Genomic DNA, 19,741 nt, shown 5'->3' with positions numbered 1-19,741 from the left:
ATCTAAATAATATTTAAAACTTACTTATATATTTATAATACTTAGATACACTTGTAGATAATATAATTTCTTCTTTTAAATTCAATTCATTTTTAGTATTTTATCCTTCCAATAATATCACAAAGAAATCTAAATATGAAGGTAAGAATTCTTCCAGCGTTATCAGACAATTACATGTATCTGGTAAGTTCTCATTAAAGTTAGTTATTATTAAGTGTATATTCAGTAATTACTTTTAATTTAGATTATTGATGAAAAAACGAACGATGCAGTCGTTATAGATCCTGTTGAACCTGACGCAGTACTTAAAGCTGTAGAAGAAGAAAATGTTAATTTAACAAAAATTCTTGTAACTCATTATCATTGGTAGGTACATATGTATATGACTGATTGATAAAACTATTTCCGGAATAGAAAAGTCTGTTTATTAAGTGAAAAAACAATCAATAGGGATCACACTGACGGCAACGAAGAGCTTATAAAATTGTCCAAGAAAAAGTTAAAAGTTTTTGGTGGTGATATTCGAATTCCCGCCCTTACAGATCAAATTAAGCACGGGGACCTAATTTTCGTAGGTAACATAAGGATCGAATGCATATCAACACCATGTCACACTGTTGGTGATATTTGCTATTTTATGACCTCAGAAGATGACCAACCAATAGTTTTTACAGGCAGGTATACTAATATTAAATACAAAGGAAGTGCTTTAAAGTTTTAAATTTTAAATATTTTATTGAAATATGTAATCAGAGTATGCAGCACTTATGTACAGTACTGCTTAAAAAGTTGCCTAACTTATTTAACAATTTATATTGTAGGTGATACACTTTTTATAGCAGGATGCGGACGATTTGTAGAAGGTACAGCTCAACAAATGTACACTGCATTGATTGAAAAGTTGGGTAATTTGCCTGAAAATACTAAAGTCTACTGTGGTCATGAATACACCCTGCAAAATTTAAATTTTGCCAAAACTGTTGAACCAAAAAATGAAAAAATTGTTGAAAAGATACTATGGGCCACTGGAAAACGAAATATGCAAAAACCAACGGTAAAATTCTGATTTTTTAATTGTATAGGGACGCAACTTCTCTTCTTTTTTGCCCTAACTCCTCCTTATTTCTTTTTTCACAATTTTTTTCAATTCTCTTTTTTTTTATTACCTAGTACTTGTATATTTTAAAGGTTCCATCAACAATTGCTGAAGAGAAGGACATTAATCCTTTTATGAGAGTAATTATAAAATCTGTTCAAAAGCATGCTAAAAAAAATAATCCTATAGAGACGATGGCAACTATTCGCGAAGAAAAGAATTCGTTCAAAGGATAAAAAAAGAAATTTAATTGGAGTAACTCAGTAATACACCCAATTTTGTTTTTAAAAATTCCCCGCACAATTCCTGCATCAAAATTAAAGAATAAAAAATGTACAATTAAGCATGAAAAAAATTCTTCAGACCAAACAAAATTGGATGTAATGCCCTGTAAAAAAACAATAATTTCTCGTTTTATGCATTTTTAATTACAAATAAATGAATTAATCACAGTCATAATATATGTATATTATTTTTTCATAATATATTCTGACATTTCAGCAGCATATTTTTCTTTAGAACGTTCATACATGTCAACATACACTTTTTTATCATTTCCTGATAATGATTTCCACTTTAAAGCCAATTGTCTTGTTAATTCCTGCTTAGTGGGTTCTGCTTCACCAGGTTTAAGTTCTGAATTTATTTGTTCCATGAGAATTTGCCTCTGTTCCTGACAAAACTGAAAAAAAGGATTGGAGGGCCTTTTTGGGGCATTTGGGTCTTTATCGGTTTTTGTACTTTTACGTTTACTAGATTTCTTCAAAGGCTTATGTTTTTCATGTTTGTCTTCTGTAACTAAAATAAGAGAAGAAGTTATTAGAAATTATCCTTTGGTGTTCATATGAACAACTGACATTCATCCACTTTTTCTTGTTTGACTTTTGGATTGTGATAAACAGTATCTTCTTCCTTTTTAATTTCGATGTTTGGTATGATTTTCCAATTCTCACCATGGAGCCTATATAAACGATCTTTTAGTACTTGGACATGCTCATGTCGTCTTTTTGTAATTTTCTTAACTTGTTGGATTCTGTAACAAAAATAATTCTTAATTTAGACAAATCACTTATTACATAATGAGAATACAACTACCTATACACAAGTCTTTCATTCTGTTTTTGAATTGCTTCACACCTGTCTAGTAGCAGTTTATATTTTTTGTAATAAACGTCGTTTTCATAGTTATTTTCTATATAAATTCCATCGTTTTCAGACTCATCTGACATCATCTTGACCAAATACTTATTATAACACTTCCATTATACAAAAAAGGTTTTACTAATGATTCATTTAATTTACAATAAATTACTGAAATCAGTAGTTTTAAACACCACCAAACTACGCTGCTTTTTAGATTATTAATTACCTTTTTACAAACTTAAAGAGGTAAAAACAATGTTATATTTGTAGGTTAGAATGTTATGTTTGTTTACGATTCGCAACCAACAACAATTATCAATTGAACGTTCATACTCATTCATTCTCCATTACAAGGTTGTCATATCTTGGCGAATTTTATTGGAACGTGCGGTATTTCAACCTAATGTATTTTGTAAATATGTAAATAACAATAATGCCATGCCAACGATTTAGTTATATTAAAATGTTTAGTTAATTATTGGTATGACAATTATTGCTTTGGATTATTTGTATGTTACAAAAAAATAAGGATTAGAAAAAACTGTATCGCCATCACATTGACAACATTGCCTAATACAATCTACAAGTGTAAACATTAAAGATAGTAAAGTGGAAATTTTACAATAAATTAACAGTATTTAAATTATATATTACACTTTCTTCTCTTGTGAATAAGCGTTCTTTACAATTTAACTTATTATCGTAACAATTGTGTAGACAGTGTAGTTAACGATAGTACCTATATCTGTTTAGTGCAGTGTAAATAAGAAAAATATTTAAATTTTGATGAATTTTTACATCAAGTTCCTCAAGTAATATGAAATGTTAAGATCGCTTGTAAATAATCTTCCGAACGGGATAGTAACATCATTAACTGCAGCTTATTTCAAAGGTAGGTAAAATTAACCAATTATCAATCATTTATGACATTTTTACTTGTAATGTTTTCACTTAATGTTTTATTTATTCTTCTTTAATTTTCTGCAGTATCAGCTTTTCGTAAAAACGGTTTCCGTGGTACTCACAGTTCTCCTGTAATTATTCAAGATCAAAACATGAAGGTAAAAGTGTTACCAGCTCTATCTGATAACTACATGTATCTCGTAAGTTTACATATTAAAGGTTGTGTGATTACTTTCATATTAAAGTTGCAATGTTTAGATTATCGATGAGAAAACAAAGGAAGCAGCTATAGTTGACCCTGTTGATCCAGACTCTGTTCTTCAAGCAGTGACTGAAGAAGGAGTCAATCTCACCAAAATTCTAACTACTCACCATCACTGGTAATTTATCTTAGATAAATATAAGATATTTGCAATTGCAACACTGATTGTACTTTGGGAAGAAGAGAAAATAAGTTTTAGTAATATTTAAGGGATCATGCTGGTGGTAATGAAGATCTTGTGAAAAAATGTAAAAGAGGGTTGCAAGTTTTTGGCGGAGATTTAAGAATTCCAGCTGTGACCAATCAAGTAAAACACGGAGACAAGTTTACGATTGGGAATATTAATGTTGAGTGCTTGTTTACTCCATGTCATACCAGTGGTCATATTTGTTATTATTTAACACCACCTGATAATTATCCTGCAGTCTTTACAGGTGCCATTTAATTGTATCAAATTACTTCTATTTTCTTTTTTTAATTAATATCAATGTAAGGAGTGTACTTTATTTCTGTACACTAAGTAATTACTTTTCAGGTGATACTCTTTTCATAGCAGGCTGTGGTCGTTTTTTCGAAGGCACTGCCGAACAAATGTACTCAGCATTGGTTGAGAAATTGGGGGGTTTACCTGATAATACGAGGGTTTATTGTGGTCATGAATATACCCTTCAAAATTTGAACTTTGCCAAAACTGTTGAACCAGACAATGATAAGATTCTTGATAAAATAAAGTGGGCAACTGAGAAACGTAACAAGGAGGAACCAACTGTAAGATTGTTTTTTAAAACAGTCATAATGTAAAGATTTTGTAATTTTGATTGTAGGTTCCTTCCACAATAGCAGAAGAAAAACAGATAAATCCATTTATGAGGGTTGTAACAAACTCTGTACAAAAGCACGCAAACTCCAAAGATCCCATACTAACCATGGCGGCCATACGTAAGGAAAAGGACTCCTTCAAGGGTTAATGAATTGTAAAGGTCTTAAATAAATACTCGTGAAATTTATTAAATGTGTTATTTTATTATAAAAATATGAAAAGGTGATTGTAAATGTATGTACTATATGTTTAATCTTGTTTTAATAAACTAAATGGAAGCACATTTTCGTTGCTTTTAAAAGGGTTACAAAGCGGTTGTTTGTGCAAATGGGCAAGGGGATTAAAGCGGATTTTCTACTAAATTTTTACTGTGGTTTGCCTTGAATCGCTTAGGCAAATACCAGGGCAGGAACATTTCAATTCTATCTTCACTTCGCTTGTCTTATCTATCTGTCCCAAACTAATCATTCCCACGAGGCTCCTTCACCATACCCTCCGGCTTTGCACTGGCATTTTTATGTGGTGGGAGTGAAACATTTAAGTTTTTCTAATTTTTAAAATGATTACTTGTTTATATATTATTTTCTGCAACAGTTAATAACTGCTGCTCCTTTTTTACCGATTATTTTAAAAAATCACCCTTATTAATTTAAAATGCGTATCTTACTGTATACGCTGTATACATTTTTGTTAATGTTACTTTAAAATTCTTGATATTAAAGTAACTTTTTACAGTTAGTAGCAAATGCCAGTAGATGGCAATACAGTACTCATAACTTAATATTAATAACTTGCAACATTCTTATTAGCTTTAGTAGATGGCGGTATGGTGCCCCATAACTCGATATTAATAACTTGTAACATTTTTATTAACTTCGATAGATGGCGATACAGTACCCAAAACTTGATATTAATAAGTTGTATAATTGTTTTTTACTAACTTTTTAAAGTGTTATAAGCTCTTTCCTGTTTTCCAGAGTTTTTTATCATGTTTATTGTTTTTTTCTTCAAAGTTTAACAATGTTCAGATAGCTTAAAAGATCTCCCCCTCAAAAAAGTAATCATCCAACAAGAGGTGTAATGATAAGGATTTCAATTTTATAGAGTACTTACAATGAAAGTAGGTAAAAGGGCATGAAAAATTCTAGAAAAGAGATATTGAGTGTTACGGTTTAAAATAGTGATTATCAACTGCATATAAAATAGTTATGAAACTAATTTTTTAAATATTTTTTGGGTATTCTTAAATAATTTTGGGTATTTTTTTCTTAGGAAAGAAAAATAGTAATTTAAAATATGTACTTTCGTTTTCAATTTTAATGCGCAATTTATCTAATTTTTTTGAATTAGATCAATATTATTTATTTTGCTATTTACATTAACCGTTTGAATGTCTACTTTGTTTTCTACATAACTGTATTTACGTTAGTATTTTAAGCAGGTAAATACAAAATTCCGTAAACTGTTGTCTGGCTATATACCTCCCTTGATATACATATATCCGTAGGAGGTAATATAAAAATAATCATTAAGAACATCAGTGACCCTCAAACTTTGTTCATGGGTAGCTGGTCGAATATACCCAGCGAACAGAGGGGTATTTGTATTTATTAAAAAACAAACGAGCGTACTGGAGTCTAAAGACTTCAGAAAAATGATTTTTAACGTTATTAAACTTTTAAATACTAAGTTCAACTTTGGATATATTTCCAATAATTATTACAAATTTGTTTTCTTCGCATTTTGTAACATCCGAACTTGCATGTAGTCTAAGGAAATTTATTTGTGTTAAATGGGTTGCCTACTAACAACTTCGTAATTTAATAATTGTGAATCTAATTTTAAATTATTTATTCCTCAGTTCATTTCTTAATTAAATTGATTATCAATTTTATTTTATTTTAGTCGTCTGGCTGTCTGTTTAAAATAAATGTATATCCAAGTCAAACATGTACATTTTAGTTGTCACTGGATTTTAGTGACTTGCGCTGTGTCAATGCACTACAACTTTTCTTGCGTATTCGCGCATAAATAGACGAGTGCCTACACTTCTTCTCGTGTTTATGTTGTGCAGCAGTCTGAAAATAATTTTTGGCTTTACATAAGTTATTCAGTTAAAATTAGTAACTTTGACGTTATCGTTGAGTGTCTCGTTGTATCTATCACGTTCGCGATTTTTTTGTAAACAATATATTAGTAATAACCTAATAACATTCGCGTATAATATCCATCGTCGTTGTTCTCAATCGGAACCAAAGTACCATTTATAAAGGAATCAACATATTCATACGAGAGAGAAACCTTGATTGAAAATAAAAGTTTGGTAAAATGCTGGCCGTTTTCTAGCATCGTTTTTGGCAGTTTTTCATGTGAGTTCCTCATTATCATATATCATTAACACTTTTTCTTTTCTAATTGCAAGCTTTGCATTGGTATCTACTAAAAATACTAATGATTTATGTATGCGTTATACCTGTAGTACCTACCTGTACAGGACCAGTCTTGTCTGTAACTGTGGAAAGTTACCGATTCCTTGTTGTATTATCCTAATCGATGTTACAAGTCAATATTTAAATAAAATACTCATAACTGTATGGTATTCAAAAGAAATCATTTTAAGTAAAGGAACTATTTATTGGCTAGTAAATAAAGGAATTCACAAGTAAATATATAGGTATTTAATAATATTTAAAATTTAAAAAATGGTACAAAGTTAATGGGTACTTTCAGTTAATTAATCGAACAAATATGTAAATATACACCTGTTTTATTTTAATTGTTTACAAAAAAGATGCACTTAATAAGTAATTAATTTGTTATTTTCATTAACTACTTCTTTAAAACACCTTGTATTTTATAAAGGGTCGCAATAATTATGGTACTTACAAGGTAGAAAAGTATGATTATTTAGGGACATGTACAGGGTGTTAGTGCGTTTGTGCTTATCACCATGTATATTTATTAACGCAAATTCAAATGTAGAATTATTTGGCTGCTGCAATATTTTGGAAATATACCAATTTTGTTTGCGTCTGGAAATTCATGCCAAAATTTACACAGACTGTACACATTTCGATGTCAATAATATACCTATCTGAGCCCATAACAAAAAAGTTATTCTTTTATGCTACTTACCCTGTGTTGTTTAAAATTTGCAACATTATCTAAGCATCTTTAACGTTTTTTTTACGTATGTAGTAATTTGGGTGAGTGTTCTTATTATTAGTGGTGTCGTTATATTTTTAGGAGCGACCTTTAAATATTTTTGTCGAATTATACGCATAACTTTATTAAGAAAATAAAAAACTTTGCCGCTGAGGCCTCAATGGGAAGAGGGAAGCATGTTTCACGTTCTAGAACTTTCATCTTTTCGTTTTAACAAAATATATTGATTCTAAACTATTGAAAAAAAAAAGTATTTATAAAACGCAAACATTCAAATTTAACGTAAACTTTGATACAGAAACAAATATATTTATTTTAAGTGCTTAGGTAGTACATTGGCATTGAAAAAATTATAACGAATAGCTTTTTTTTGAGTTTAAGGAATTTTGCAGCTTATAATAATTTATTGTTATAGGTACCTGTATCTATGTATTTATAAATGTTTGTTGTGTATATAGTTATAGATAACATTCCAACTATTAGCTGGTGATTTTAATTACAATAACCCGGTGTTAAATTTAAATATCTATACAGAAAAATTCTGCGAACTGATAGACGCAAGAAATTGATTTTTACCATTTGTTGGTACAATTAAATGATGTATGAATGCTGAAATTCTGAGAAAATTGTGTATGTTCAGTAAAAACTGCAAGGTCGAGTAGTTTTTTTTTTATTATAAACATAGATGCGCAATGCGGTTGCAATAAAACGAAAGAAACAACATTGTCCGAATAGATATTATATCTCTGAAGAAATAAAAGCTAAATTACCTACAATCTCATTAGAATTTGAAAAATATATGTATGTAGGTATATTTCCTTAATTTAATAAGTGTTATTTTGTCAAAATTACAACAAAAATGCAGATGTTTTGAAAACTGCGAAACATTATTTTAGCACTGAATTGTCAAAGGATTAGGTTTTCTGGACGTGTTGTATATATTTATAAAGTTTCTAGGGATACAAAACATTAAANCCAGAAATTTTATTAAAATTAAATTTTTATTTTAAATTTCTGACAGTGGAAAATGGATTACTTTACTGAGTGTGTGTGTGAGTTATGTCTGTAAGTCTTAATTAATTATTGTACGACTACCACATATTATTATTTTATTTTAATTTTAAAAAAGATCGAGTCGAATAGGTATCTTGAGACAGTATTCTACCTACAACCGATCTTGGAAAAACTTTCACAAAAACAGCCCCAAATCATAAGCCTATAACCGTTACTTGAAGTCCTTTAGCATATGAAGTCAAAATTAGATTTTAAAACAAAAGGGTTTCGAAATTCTAGTTACTTAACATCAGTTAACGCTTTGACATTGCTTCAAACACCTTGAAAAAGCTTGATGGAACCGTTCGAATTATTCGTTACGAAGCAGTTTATAAGGGTTTGAATTTCGGCGCTTGAAAAGCCTAGAAGTACATTTTAAAGTACAAGTACTAAAGCTCTGTTTACTTCTGACTTTCCTATATAGTGTTTTTGCAAGGTACAAAACCCTCGGCGCGAATTTCTCCAGTGTTTTGTTTCTTTTGTTTACAGTTACGCAATTAATTTATTCATTCAAATATTTAGCATCAAGTTTGCTACTTCCTCGATGCCAGAATTTAATTTTGAATTCCGAACAATGGAAAATTTGCTTGTTTTTTATTCTGTTGTTGTTAATTTTATTAATAAAATAGCATAGAAAAAGGTAGAATACTAGTGAACACAGGGTATTTTTGGGGTCGGTACCATGAAGCCATACTTAAACATATTTTTTGTATATTATCCTGTTTTTATAATCCTGTCTTATATTGTTGTCTCATTTCTTATCTTGTCTTTACTTTAATACCGCACTCCTTTTACCCTAACCCAATAATCGAATTGAAACTAGGGAATTATTCGTAAATGGTTGCGATATCTACACAACGTAGTACGTTGTATTTCTAGTGATTAAAAATACTTATAGTCTACAAATAGTTTACCACGATTATTAATGATAATTGTTTGTAGCCATCAGCGATTACAAGTTAAATAAGTTGGCTGTTAATTGAATGTAAAGACCGCACTGTATGCCAAATGCGTTTTATGTTTATTATCTTGTTGTTAAAAGGAAACGAAAGAAAACGTTTTACTTGTTAGGTGTATTTTCTTATTATTAAAAGTATTGTTGGTTAAAAACGCAATTTCTTTCAATTTGAAAAACTTAGTTGCATAATTGTCCTTTTCCTTTCTATTATTAAATTGAATTTTCCTCTTATTAAAACCAGTCAGACATTTTACCGTAAAATAAATCAAAATAAATTGAATTTCTGAAAGATAGTTTTTGAAATAATCAGATAATAGAATTTTCGCCGTTCTTACTGGCATAATAATCGATTAGAAAATATTGTGCGTTTTTGTTTCAAATGTAAATATAGTTTTTTTGTCTTCACATGGAGGGACGAATGTTGGAACTTTCAGCAGAAATTGGACGAAATGGTAGATTACGTACCATTGGGCGAAACTGGCCTAAATTATAGCGTGTGTCGCTTACAGACCCGCGAAGGTTCGAACATTCGCGTCTCTTCAGTTGGGGTGATAGCTAACACACGATGTGAAATTGTCTATTTGCAAGTTTCGGTTTGTTGTGCGTCTTCGTCTTATTTTAAATAAAGTGTTTTCGGCTTCCTAGAGACGGACGAATATATCAACTTTCAGCAGAAATGAAATTGCAACTTGGGGCGAAAGTACCCTATATTGTACCGTGTGTCCTTGTGTGACAGCTGCATAAAAGCCCACACATTTCGGCCCTTACATTTTCGACTTTATAATAGACCGATAAATGTTCATATTTCCGCGTGTCTGGAAACAACACACGGTATGATATGGCCCACTTAAGCATAAAAGAAATATTGTATAAGTAGTAATTTATCGTCGCTGTGTTTGCCACTTCGCATCTTTTTAATTAAAATTAATTTTCCCGACCCTAAACGGCGCTTTACCCCCTCCCTCACCCCTAAGGTAGACAATGTATAAATGATCCATCTTAAACCAACGTTTTATTTAAATTAATGAAAACGTTCTGCACAAAAATAAAACGTTTCATCCTCGTTACTAATCATTATTATCGTCGATCAACCCCCAGCATAATCGCTGTGTTTTTTCCGTTTTGGCGTCTTGAATGTCGCGACGCGTGTTGCGTGTACAGTACGGTTTGTCGGGGTTTTCATACGCTATTGACCTTGAATCGCGACCGATGTCGGCCTGAAATCGATATGGGCGCGCGCCACTGTTTTCCTCGAAGTTAGAAAGGGGTGCTTGTAAACGGGAACGTATAAACTGCGCTGTCATTTCAGATCCATATTTTTGAGGGGATTTGTGGAATTAAGGTGTGAAAAAAGTTGGTTTAAAACAAGAAATTGTAAATAACTTATTGTACGAGACATATCAGCAAAATTTTATTTGGTGAAGCTGTTGAAAATTGATACGTGAAACAAAATAGGCCCTAAATGATAAAAATCAGGTCATCAACATAAGGTCGTCAGTCCTAAGACTGGTCAGATACGCACTTTCACTCTTTCCTATCCTGAGCTAATCTTCGCATTTCCCTAAAACTAGAACAACCCACATCCTTAACTATTTGCGAACAGTAATCTAATCTAGGTCTACCTCTACCCCTATTAACTCCCCATTCTGCCTCTGATATGTCTCTGGCTAGACCTTCATGCCTGGGAAGGTGTCCTACCAACCTATCTCGTCTATTTTTTATTAACTGTTCTATTCGTTGTAATATCTCTTCATTTCTAGCCTTCTATATCCACGGTATCCTCCTCATTCGCCGGTAATACCACATTTTGAACGCTTCAAACTTTTCTTTTTTCGTCGCGCCTACCGTCCGTGCTTCGCACCCGTACAGCGCCGCGCTCCAAACATACACCTTTAACAATCTTTTTCGAATTTCTAAATTAACCGTTCGCGAGCATAGAAGTGACATCTTTTATTTGAACGACTCGACCCTCGGCTATTCTGTGCTTTATATCCCTACTACTCAGATGAATCAGGTGAAAAATAAAAAAATATAATGTTTTTAAAAGGGCATGTTTTTGACGGTTAGAAAATTGATTAAGTTTATCGTCTTTTTAGCTTCTAAAAGCTGATGATCTCGTACAATTTGTTACTTAATTTTTCTTGTGGAAAGTGACCTTTTTCACGTAATAACTCCCAAAACTCTTCAAAGATAAATAATGTACTTACTTTATATGTTTGTATATAAAAAACTTAATTATTTTATTAAAAGTAGTTGTTCGCAATTAGTTATTCTGTTATCATGTTTAAAGTACATACTCATATTATATAATAAAACGTCTACAAGGCAATCCACGTATGATTCGACAAATAATAAATTATGTAATTGTATTATTATTACTATTGGAGATGTAAATTTCCATGCATGAGTATAATTAATCGATAATGTAATGAGTGCGCTACAAAAACTGACATCGCAAAAAAACTACAGTTCTAAATCAGTGATATGTATGTGTGTGTATACAGTAAACTAAAAATAATTTAACGTTGGCTCAGGATAGGATTGTAAATTTAACTTGCGCGGTTCCAGCTGGTTTATAAGTTTCCCACTATACGAATTGTAATCGTAGATTTAGATTCTAATGGCACTTTTTGCCACTTTCACTTGGAATTTTCCACTTGTTCTATTAGCATTATTGAGCGTTTGACCTGTATTGTTGAAGTGGTTGATGTAATTGAAAATTGAAATGTTATAAACTTTAAACGGCTTCTGTTAACAATAAGCGACTGCTGGTTTTGATTTTTTTAAATTAACAATACATAAGTATTAAAAATGGACTTACAAAGTACTTGTGTTTGTTATCAAATTCTGTGTTGCTCTTACAATTTGATTATTCATTGTTTTTCTTCGACTTTTCTAATCAATATTTTTTTACATTTAATTGTGTGTAGGTACTAGAATTTCGTTCTCTAGTGTAAATTTTCTCCGTTTTATTATTTATTTGGATTTTTCAAAGATCTTGCCGTTCATTGATGATGTTCTGTACTTAATTATACTTTATTTAGTTTCTCTAGCGATGTGCCCCTTCCAATGTCTTGGATGCGTGCTGGCAAAATCGTAGGTAGGGGGAAAAAAGCCTATTATACTGTCGAGTCTTGTTCATTGAACATACTTTTTCATACAGTACCTGCCAAAAGTTTTGTTAAATCATGAATAGTAGTGCGGGTCGAAAACAAGCGTTAAAGCCTTTCATATGTCTTCAAATATAAATAAACATCTCGTTGATATTTTCAGTAGTAAATGGTACCAATAACAGCACATTTGAGCAATGCAATTGTAGTGGATAAATGGTCAATTTTTCCGTGCAGTACTGTACGGATTATACGCTCCTCACCGGTTAAGAGTTTGGCCGAGAGTTGTCTCCTTTCTTTTCTGGCCTAATGTTGTTCTTTTCTACTTTGGGTCGGTCAAATTGAAGGTCACATCGCTACAGAAAGTAAACGAAGTATAGCTTAGGTTCTCTCTTAATTACCCCGCTGATATTTTATTGCATCAGGATGGTATAAATGATAATTTATTATGGTAGACGCCTAATTAAAAGTGGCCCATCTTGATGGCAAAAGCTATCTGTATTAACCGACTTTATATAACATTAACGTAAAAGTTGTCTTCGTTGATAGCGGCTTAATTTTTGTTTGTTTTCTAGAATTAGAGCGGTCAGAGGGTGCTCTAATATTTCATCCCCGTTGAAAGGCTTTGCGGATGTTTTATGGGCTTAGTTTGGCGCCAGATAATCTCTGTTCGGTTAGAGCGTGCGTTCTAGTTTTCATGTTTGTTTGTTGTGCTAATGGGGGCAACTTGGGTCGTTCGTTATTATGTAATCTTTAACACTCGACCACGTAATTATAAATGAACTTTTAATCGGTACAATTTTTGGTACTAAATTGAAAACCGTTCCAATTTTATAACACGTTATCTTTACATTAGTGGCGAGTTAATAACTAAAAAAAATACTAAACGTATTGCGTTTTACTTACATGCAACCATCAAAGGGCATGTATACCTAGGTAAATCTGTATCTTCAGATTTTAAGATAAATGTGGTGGAAGCGACAGATTCCTCTGATTTACCAAATTATTATGCATTTTTATTCCTGTTATATAAATTTTGCCTTAATACCTGTGTGTGGGTACACACTTTGGACGTATGAATGTAATATAGCAGAAGGTCATGTAATTAGCAATAATTCTTTTACATCATTAGATTATTAACACTTCATTTGTACGATTTATGTTTTTCATTTACACACGTAGACATTAATTATATACATTGCACTTATACCTATACAAATGATGATAGATTTTAAACCTTCCCTTACGTAATATGCTGTATTGTAATCCGCATCTATCTATCTGTGCATGTTTGCATGTATCATGTATTCCACATGTATTATCAAAAGGTCGTCAATCCTAAGACTGGTTGGGCACGCACCTCTACTCCTTTCTTTCCTGAGCTAATCTTTGCATTTCCCTAAAACTAGAACATACCACATTCTTAACTATTTGCGAACAGTAATCTAATCTAGATCTACCTCTACCCATCCTAACATCCGTTTCTGCCTCTAATATGTCTCTGACTAGACCTTCATGTCTGAGAAGGTGTCCTACCAACCTATCTTGCCTGGTTTTTATTAACTTCCATACAGTCCTCCGTTGTCTTATTCTTTCTCGTACATCTCCATTTCTGACGTTCTTTATCCACAGTATCATCATCATTCGCCGGTAACACTACATTTGGAACTAGAAGCGTTTGTTCCGTCGATGTTTCGCACCCGTACAGCGCCGCACCCAAACATACACGTTTAACATTCTTTTTGGAATTTTTAAATTAACCGTGCATAGAAGTGACTTCTTTTTATTGAAAGCGACTCGAGCCTGCGCTATCCTCTGCTTTATATCCCTACTACTTCTTCCGTCCTGACTTATCTGACATCCTAGGTACCAAAAATCAACCACTTCTTCTAACCTTTCGTCTCGTATCTTTACATTCGCTCTTTCGTCACTTTTTCTTCCCTTGTATACCAGTATTGTTGTTTTACTTTCATTTATTTTCGTACAATACTGTTTTGTCAATATCTGCCACATGTATTCCAAGTAATAAAAATACCGGATATTGTCAAGGAAATGTTTAAATAATTTAAATTTTTTATAACATAACAAATTCATATTACCTATATATAAGTGTAAGTATATATCCTTTAGATTTTTTTTCTGGGTGGACACCATATTTTTGTATAACTTATGTTTTTGTTAGTTACGCCTTTGGTAAGATAAAGAACCACGCTTCGCTAATGTGACAAAAACTATAAAACATGAACTGATTTGTTTTTTCTCGAAAATAGCGTTGCCCAGTTTTGTTACATCATTTGCCGCAACAGATAAATAATTTATTCTAATGTTTTAGTATTGTACAGAAATAAAACTCAAGTCCAATATATATCGTCACAGGTATTGCTAAATCAACAAATTTTTATGTAGCTTGTGGTAAATTTAAACAAAATATATATATAGAAATATAACTTATATAATATTTGACAACGTTGCCTTAGACATAACCCAACTTTATGCCACGTGTTAGTTTATTATTATAATTGTAATTTTTAAAAAGTTCTATCTCACAATTTGAGTATGTATAAACATTTATCATGTCATTTCACTCCTTTCGTAACAATTTTAATAAAGTGATGGCTGTGTGTTATCAGCTGACATATCTTTTTATTAAATGAAGTGGAGTTTTTACTTTACTTTGCGTTCTAAATATCTTTATGAAATCTTTAGCCTGTGTCTATTCCTGTTTTATCTTCCGATTGCAAAATTCCACTTGCTTTTATTACTATTTCATGCTTACTTTTACGATTAGAATTGTATCGGGCAATACGTTTTATGTCATTACTGATTAGTACTTATAATGAGTACTTAGGTACTTTTTGTAACAATTAAAATTGAATTGATAAAGTTTTTTTTTAAATATCGTGTCTCTTCCCTGTCTACTTTGACGATTCCTAAAAGGAGGATGAACCCTATCTTCCGACTTTGCACCACAATGCGCCAGTAGCAAACCATTTCATTTCTAATTATGTATTCTTTCATTATTTTGGGAAATTGTATGGATTATCGTTTAAACCGGCAATCAAAGATAAGGACACACGCCAGTACGTAAGAGTGTTTTGTGTATGTGCATGTATGAGCGTATTTTATCGTATTTTCCTTTTCCTTGACCTTGTCCAAACGGTTTATCGGGAAAGACAAAATTTTATTTGTCTGTTGTAGCAAGAATGAGTTCATTTTGTAGTCCGACACATTTTTACACGCTGATATACAGTTTACGTGTTCCGAACATTGAACCTTTGCCCTTTCGATACGCCACTGATAACGTACTAGAGTTCTTGTTGATTGTAATGAAACGTTAATTTACTGCTAGTTTCTTTTCGTTGTCAGTCTCTATTTGATAGTCTCTGTGATCGTCCGTCTTATTTTGTTTTGTGAGACATGTTCAGACGCGGAAATCCATTTCGTTTTACGTGCTAGACGATTTTCTTAAAACAATGAGAGACTTCTATAAAGTGTAAGCACTTAATCCTGACTTATGTATAGTTGTCGTCTTTTTGTGAGAATAGAAAGTTATCAGTTAATGGTTATTTCACTTTTTTTTTGTTTTTGGATAATGGTAATATACTTTCGATAGTGTATAGGTGAAGAATTTTTATTCACGATGGAACGAACGGAAAAGGTCTTTAGTAGGGATTATATAATATTTAATTTTTTGGTAAGTATGCACAAATGCATGTTTATTTGTGTCTATGCAATTGCTTAAGTACATGTCACATTAGGCTAACAGGTTCATGATTACATACTTCTTTTCTAATTATCGTAATTTTCATCAGCATCACTATCAAAACATTTATTATATGTATTAAATATTTAACCCCCCCGCCCTCGCGCCACCCCTTCAGGGGTAGTATATTGAAAACATATTTCATAGTGGATGATAGTGTTGTCTTAGGAATCGTTATACAAAATTTCAAACTTCCTCAATCAATAGTTTGAGCTGTGTCATGATCGATAGATCAAACTTTGGAACCCCCCACCCTATTTTCATCCGTGTAGGGCTTGAATTTTAAGTTCTCACTTACATCGTGTAGGACCTCTAGAGCTAGGGGTTTGGACTTTGTCTTGATACATATTAATCACTAATGCATATTCATTAAAAGACAGTTCTGGTTGACAAGTCAATTTTTTACCAGGAAATTTTATTAAAATTAAATTTTTATTTTAAATTTCTGACAGTGGAAAATGGATTACTTTACTGAGTGTGTGTGTGAGTTATGTCTGTAAGTCTTAATTAATTATTGTACGACTACCACATATTATTATTTTATTTTAATTTTAAAAAAGATCGAGTCGAATAGGTATCTTGAGACAGTATTCTACCTACAACCGATCTTGGAAAAACTTTCACAAAAACAGCCCCAAATCATAAGCCTATAACCGTTACTTGAAGTCCTTTAGCATATGAAGTCAAAATTAGATTTTAAAACAAAAGGGTTTCGAAATTCTAGTTACTTAACATCAGTTAACGCTTTGACATTGCTTCAAACACCTTGAAAAAGCTTGATGGAACCGTTCGAATTATTCGTTACGAAGCAGTTTATAAGGGTTTGAATTTCGGCGCTTGAAAAGCCTAGAAGTACATTTTAAAGTACAAGTACTAAAGCTCTGTTTACTTCTGACTTTCCTATATAGTGTTTTTGCAAGGTACAAAACCCTCGGCGCGAATTTCTCCAGTGTTTTGTTTCTTTTGTTTACAGTTACGCAATTAATTTATTCATTCAAATATTTAGCATCAAGTTTGCTACTTCCTCGATGCCAGAATTTAATTTTAAATTCCGAACAATGGAAAATTTGCTTGTTTTTTATTGTGTTGTTGTTGATTTTATTAATAAAATAGCCGTTGGTTTATTCAAGATGTAATGGTCACAGACAGTGGTGTGCCGTATGTGTGTACGTACACATGCAATGTGTATATGTTTTCAACGTCATTGAACTTTATTATCAGCTGTTGTCGTGAATAAATTTGTTAAATTAATTAACAAAACTTTATTGCCTAGTTTATTGCATAATGCGACCATTACTGCGGATGTTCGCGAGTTATTGCTCTGTAACAGATAATAATTACAATAAATAATCAGGATTCAATTTAATTTTCATCTAATTTTTAATAAATGATACAAATGCAAATAAATGCTTCCTATGGGAGCGATTAGATAACAACATCTGTTACCCCGTTTCTCTGTGGTGAACATTTTTTATTTAATTGTGGTTTTTTTATTAAAATAAATGTAAATAACGCACTAAAAATGTTCGAATTAATAATAATTATTAATAATATTCGATGATGTACTATACTACTATATATGTCAAAAATTTTGTTGCTACATGTCATTTGAATGTATGTGACCAACTATACACGGGGATAGAGACATTTAGACTCACACACTTTTTTACCAACTAGAACACGTCGAAATTGCTGATTTTTAATTAAATATTCTGATAAGTGATAACGAAAACGTCTTACAAATACATTTAGAAAATAAACCTAGACATTCCTTGTATCTCTTATTTAAAAGCTTTAATAATCAGTTAGATTGAGAATGTTGTACTATCGACTATCTAAACAAAATGCCTATTTACGTAATTGCCTCTAACGTAGTAAATGTTGATTGATGACATTAATTTGATAGATAGAGTTTAACTGTAGTGTGTATAAAGCTTATTGCTAAAATTGATGTAACTTGAACACGAAGGTGACAGGGGCGAAAAGACTCCGAAAGAGTCATATCGTTCGAATTGTTGCGGTTTTATTTTGAAGAGATTTCAGGTCGTGCATTCAAAGTAATACGAATGCTTTATTTTATCGTTAATAGTAAAAATTGCTGTGATGAATACCTGGTTCATAATTGAAATATTAGCAGTTGTTTAGTCTTATCTTTTGTTATCAATTTTACACGTAGTATGCATCTATACAGGTATTAAATATTTCTCATATTCGTATTGTTTTATATCTTGCGAAGACGTAACGTTAGACGTTGTTTTGTACACTTACCAACAATAAGTTTTGTTTACCAAGCAGATCATTGTTCGTTATTGTGTTCAATCGTCGTTTATGATGAGTGTGTAAGTTTCGCTGTTATTTTTAATAAGAATACACCGGTTAAAGCCAGATCGCCAATTATCGTACAATTTAGTCCAGAATTATTTATCAGTTTGTAATATAAAATTTTCCATTCATTTGCATTATGTTTATTTACAAAGGAAGCGTGAGAGATATGAAAAAAAGTCATCAGTACTTTTTTTTGCAAAATGGCATTGTGAAAAACTTTTATTGAAACGTTTTTCCATATCTTTCATATTTCGCGAGATAATAGAATTTGCAATTGTTTTTGCTGATTTTCTATGCTGGGCGAATAGTTTTTATTTACATATTCGTGTTCCTCACGAAGTTTCCGATAAATTGACCCGCGTTTCAATCATTTTCTCCATTATAACGTACTCTTTCACCCATTTCCCTCATTTGACTGGACTAAATTGATGAAAATGCTATACAGAAGCGAGATAGTCCTGTTCTAAATTTATGAATTTTTCATTTGTTTTCATGTTACCTGAGAGCAATGAAAATGCAATTTATTGTTCATTGTGCCTCATACATTTGCAATTTTATGAAGTAGAAATCCAATTGTTTATTTGCTATAATAGGTAATTTAATTTTCTGCAACTGTTTAATCTGTAATACGTAGTATTGTTGCAAATGGTGCATTTAAATAGTTGACCGTGTTCACATGTATGGTATTGTTCTTTTGTTATCTAATCAAGCAACTCATAGTCCAAGAATCACGAGACTAACTTCTTATAAATACGTTTTCATTTGTTAAACTGATGACTTTGTAGGCACATGCAGTAGGAAGCAAATATTTTTAAGACTATTCAAAATAAAACTTATAAAAGTTTATTTTGTATTTTCCACTTACTTCAATCGATACCTATGCGGCGCCGCTGTATTAAACCGGAAACATCATACCTATTATTTTATATATATTCGAATTTCCCTAATTCGAATTTTTCTCTAACTGTAATTCGGATTTTTGTTAATTTTATTCTACAACGAGCATTTTGAATCAGTTTTACATAATTTTTCATTCAATTCGTTTTTGCTGAAAGAAAAAATGAAATTTTTGATTATCGAAAAAGATCGTAATAATTTATATTTATATTTCTTTTTTTGCACTGATATTTTTTATATATGTAT

The 19,741-nt window shown here is 31.5% G+C and overlaps 4 protein-coding genes across 8 annotated transcripts in view; 3 read left to right on the top strand and 1 right to left on the bottom strand.

Annotated features, from left to right (window-relative positions):
• Positions 1–1,548, top strand: part of LOC108732585 (hydroxyacylglutathione hydrolase, mitochondrial-like) — an 8,427-nt gene extending 6,879 nt beyond the window's left edge. For both annotated transcript variants that reach the window (XM_025976077.1, XM_025976076.1), the window contains exons 2-6: positions 97–183; positions 245–366; positions 451–674; positions 822–1,054; positions 1,189–1,548. In XM_025976077.1, the coding sequence (XP_025831862.1) occupies positions 136–183; positions 245–366; positions 451–674; positions 822–1,054; positions 1,189–1,332 (771 nt within the window). In that variant the 5' untranslated portion in view covers positions 97–135 and the 3' untranslated portion in view covers positions 1,333–1,548. The remainder of the gene's footprint in view (positions 1–96; positions 184–244; positions 367–450; positions 675–821; positions 1,055–1,188) is intronic.
• Positions 1,508–2,555, bottom strand: LOC108732586 (non-histone protein 10). 2 transcript variants are annotated; one of them, XM_018463458.2, is made up of 4 exons: positions 2,466–2,530; positions 2,192–2,407; positions 1,954–2,129; positions 1,508–1,894 (listed from the first exon to the last, which is right to left on the bottom strand). In XM_018463458.2, exons 2-4 carry the CDS (start codon positions 2,326–2,328, stop codon positions 1,566–1,568), a joined length of 642 nt encoding a protein of 213 aa, XP_018318960.1. In that variant the 5' UTR covers positions 2,329–2,407; positions 2,466–2,530; the 3' UTR covers positions 1,508–1,565. The 2 variants fall into 2 exon arrangements, with proteins under 2 accessions (XP_018318960.1, XP_018318959.1); XM_018463457.2 differs by having other exon boundaries at positions 2,192–2,555.
• A 259-nt stretch (positions 2,556–2,814) lies between these two features.
• LOC108732584 (hydroxyacylglutathione hydrolase, mitochondrial) lies at positions 2,815–4,507 on the top strand. The gene is made up of 6 exons (XM_018463455.2): positions 2,815–3,131; positions 3,227–3,342; positions 3,401–3,522; positions 3,615–3,838; positions 3,940–4,172; positions 4,229–4,507. The coding sequence occupies exons 1-6, from the start codon at positions 3,062–3,064 to the stop codon at positions 4,370–4,372; spliced, it is 909 nt and encodes a 302-aa protein (XP_018318957.1). The 5' UTR covers positions 2,815–3,061; the 3' UTR covers positions 4,373–4,507.
• Positions 4,508–6,240: 1,733 nt separating this feature from the next.
• Positions 6,241–19,741, top strand: part of LOC108732581 — a 36,727-nt gene continuing 23,226 nt past the window's right edge. Inside the window, exon 1 of one of the 3 annotated variants that reach the window (XM_018463450.2) lies at positions 6,241–6,593. The gene's annotated coding sequence lies outside the window, so the exon portion shown is untranslated. Of the gene's footprint in view, positions 6,594–7,302; positions 7,431–15,882; positions 16,205–19,741 lie in introns of those variants that run through there. The other 2 variants (XM_018463449.2, XM_018463451.2) reach the window with 2 other exon arrangements.

Source organism: Agrilus planipennis, unplaced genomic scaffold, assembly GCF_000699045.2.
Source record: "Agrilus planipennis isolate EAB-ADULT unplaced genomic scaffold, Apla_2.0 scaffold71, whole genome shotgun sequence".
Classification (NCBI taxonomy): domain Eukaryota; kingdom Metazoa; phylum Arthropoda; class Insecta; order Coleoptera; family Buprestidae; genus Agrilus; species Agrilus planipennis.
The sequence above is the reverse complement of the archived record's forward strand: the minus strand, read 5'-3'. Positions and strand labels throughout refer to the sequence as shown.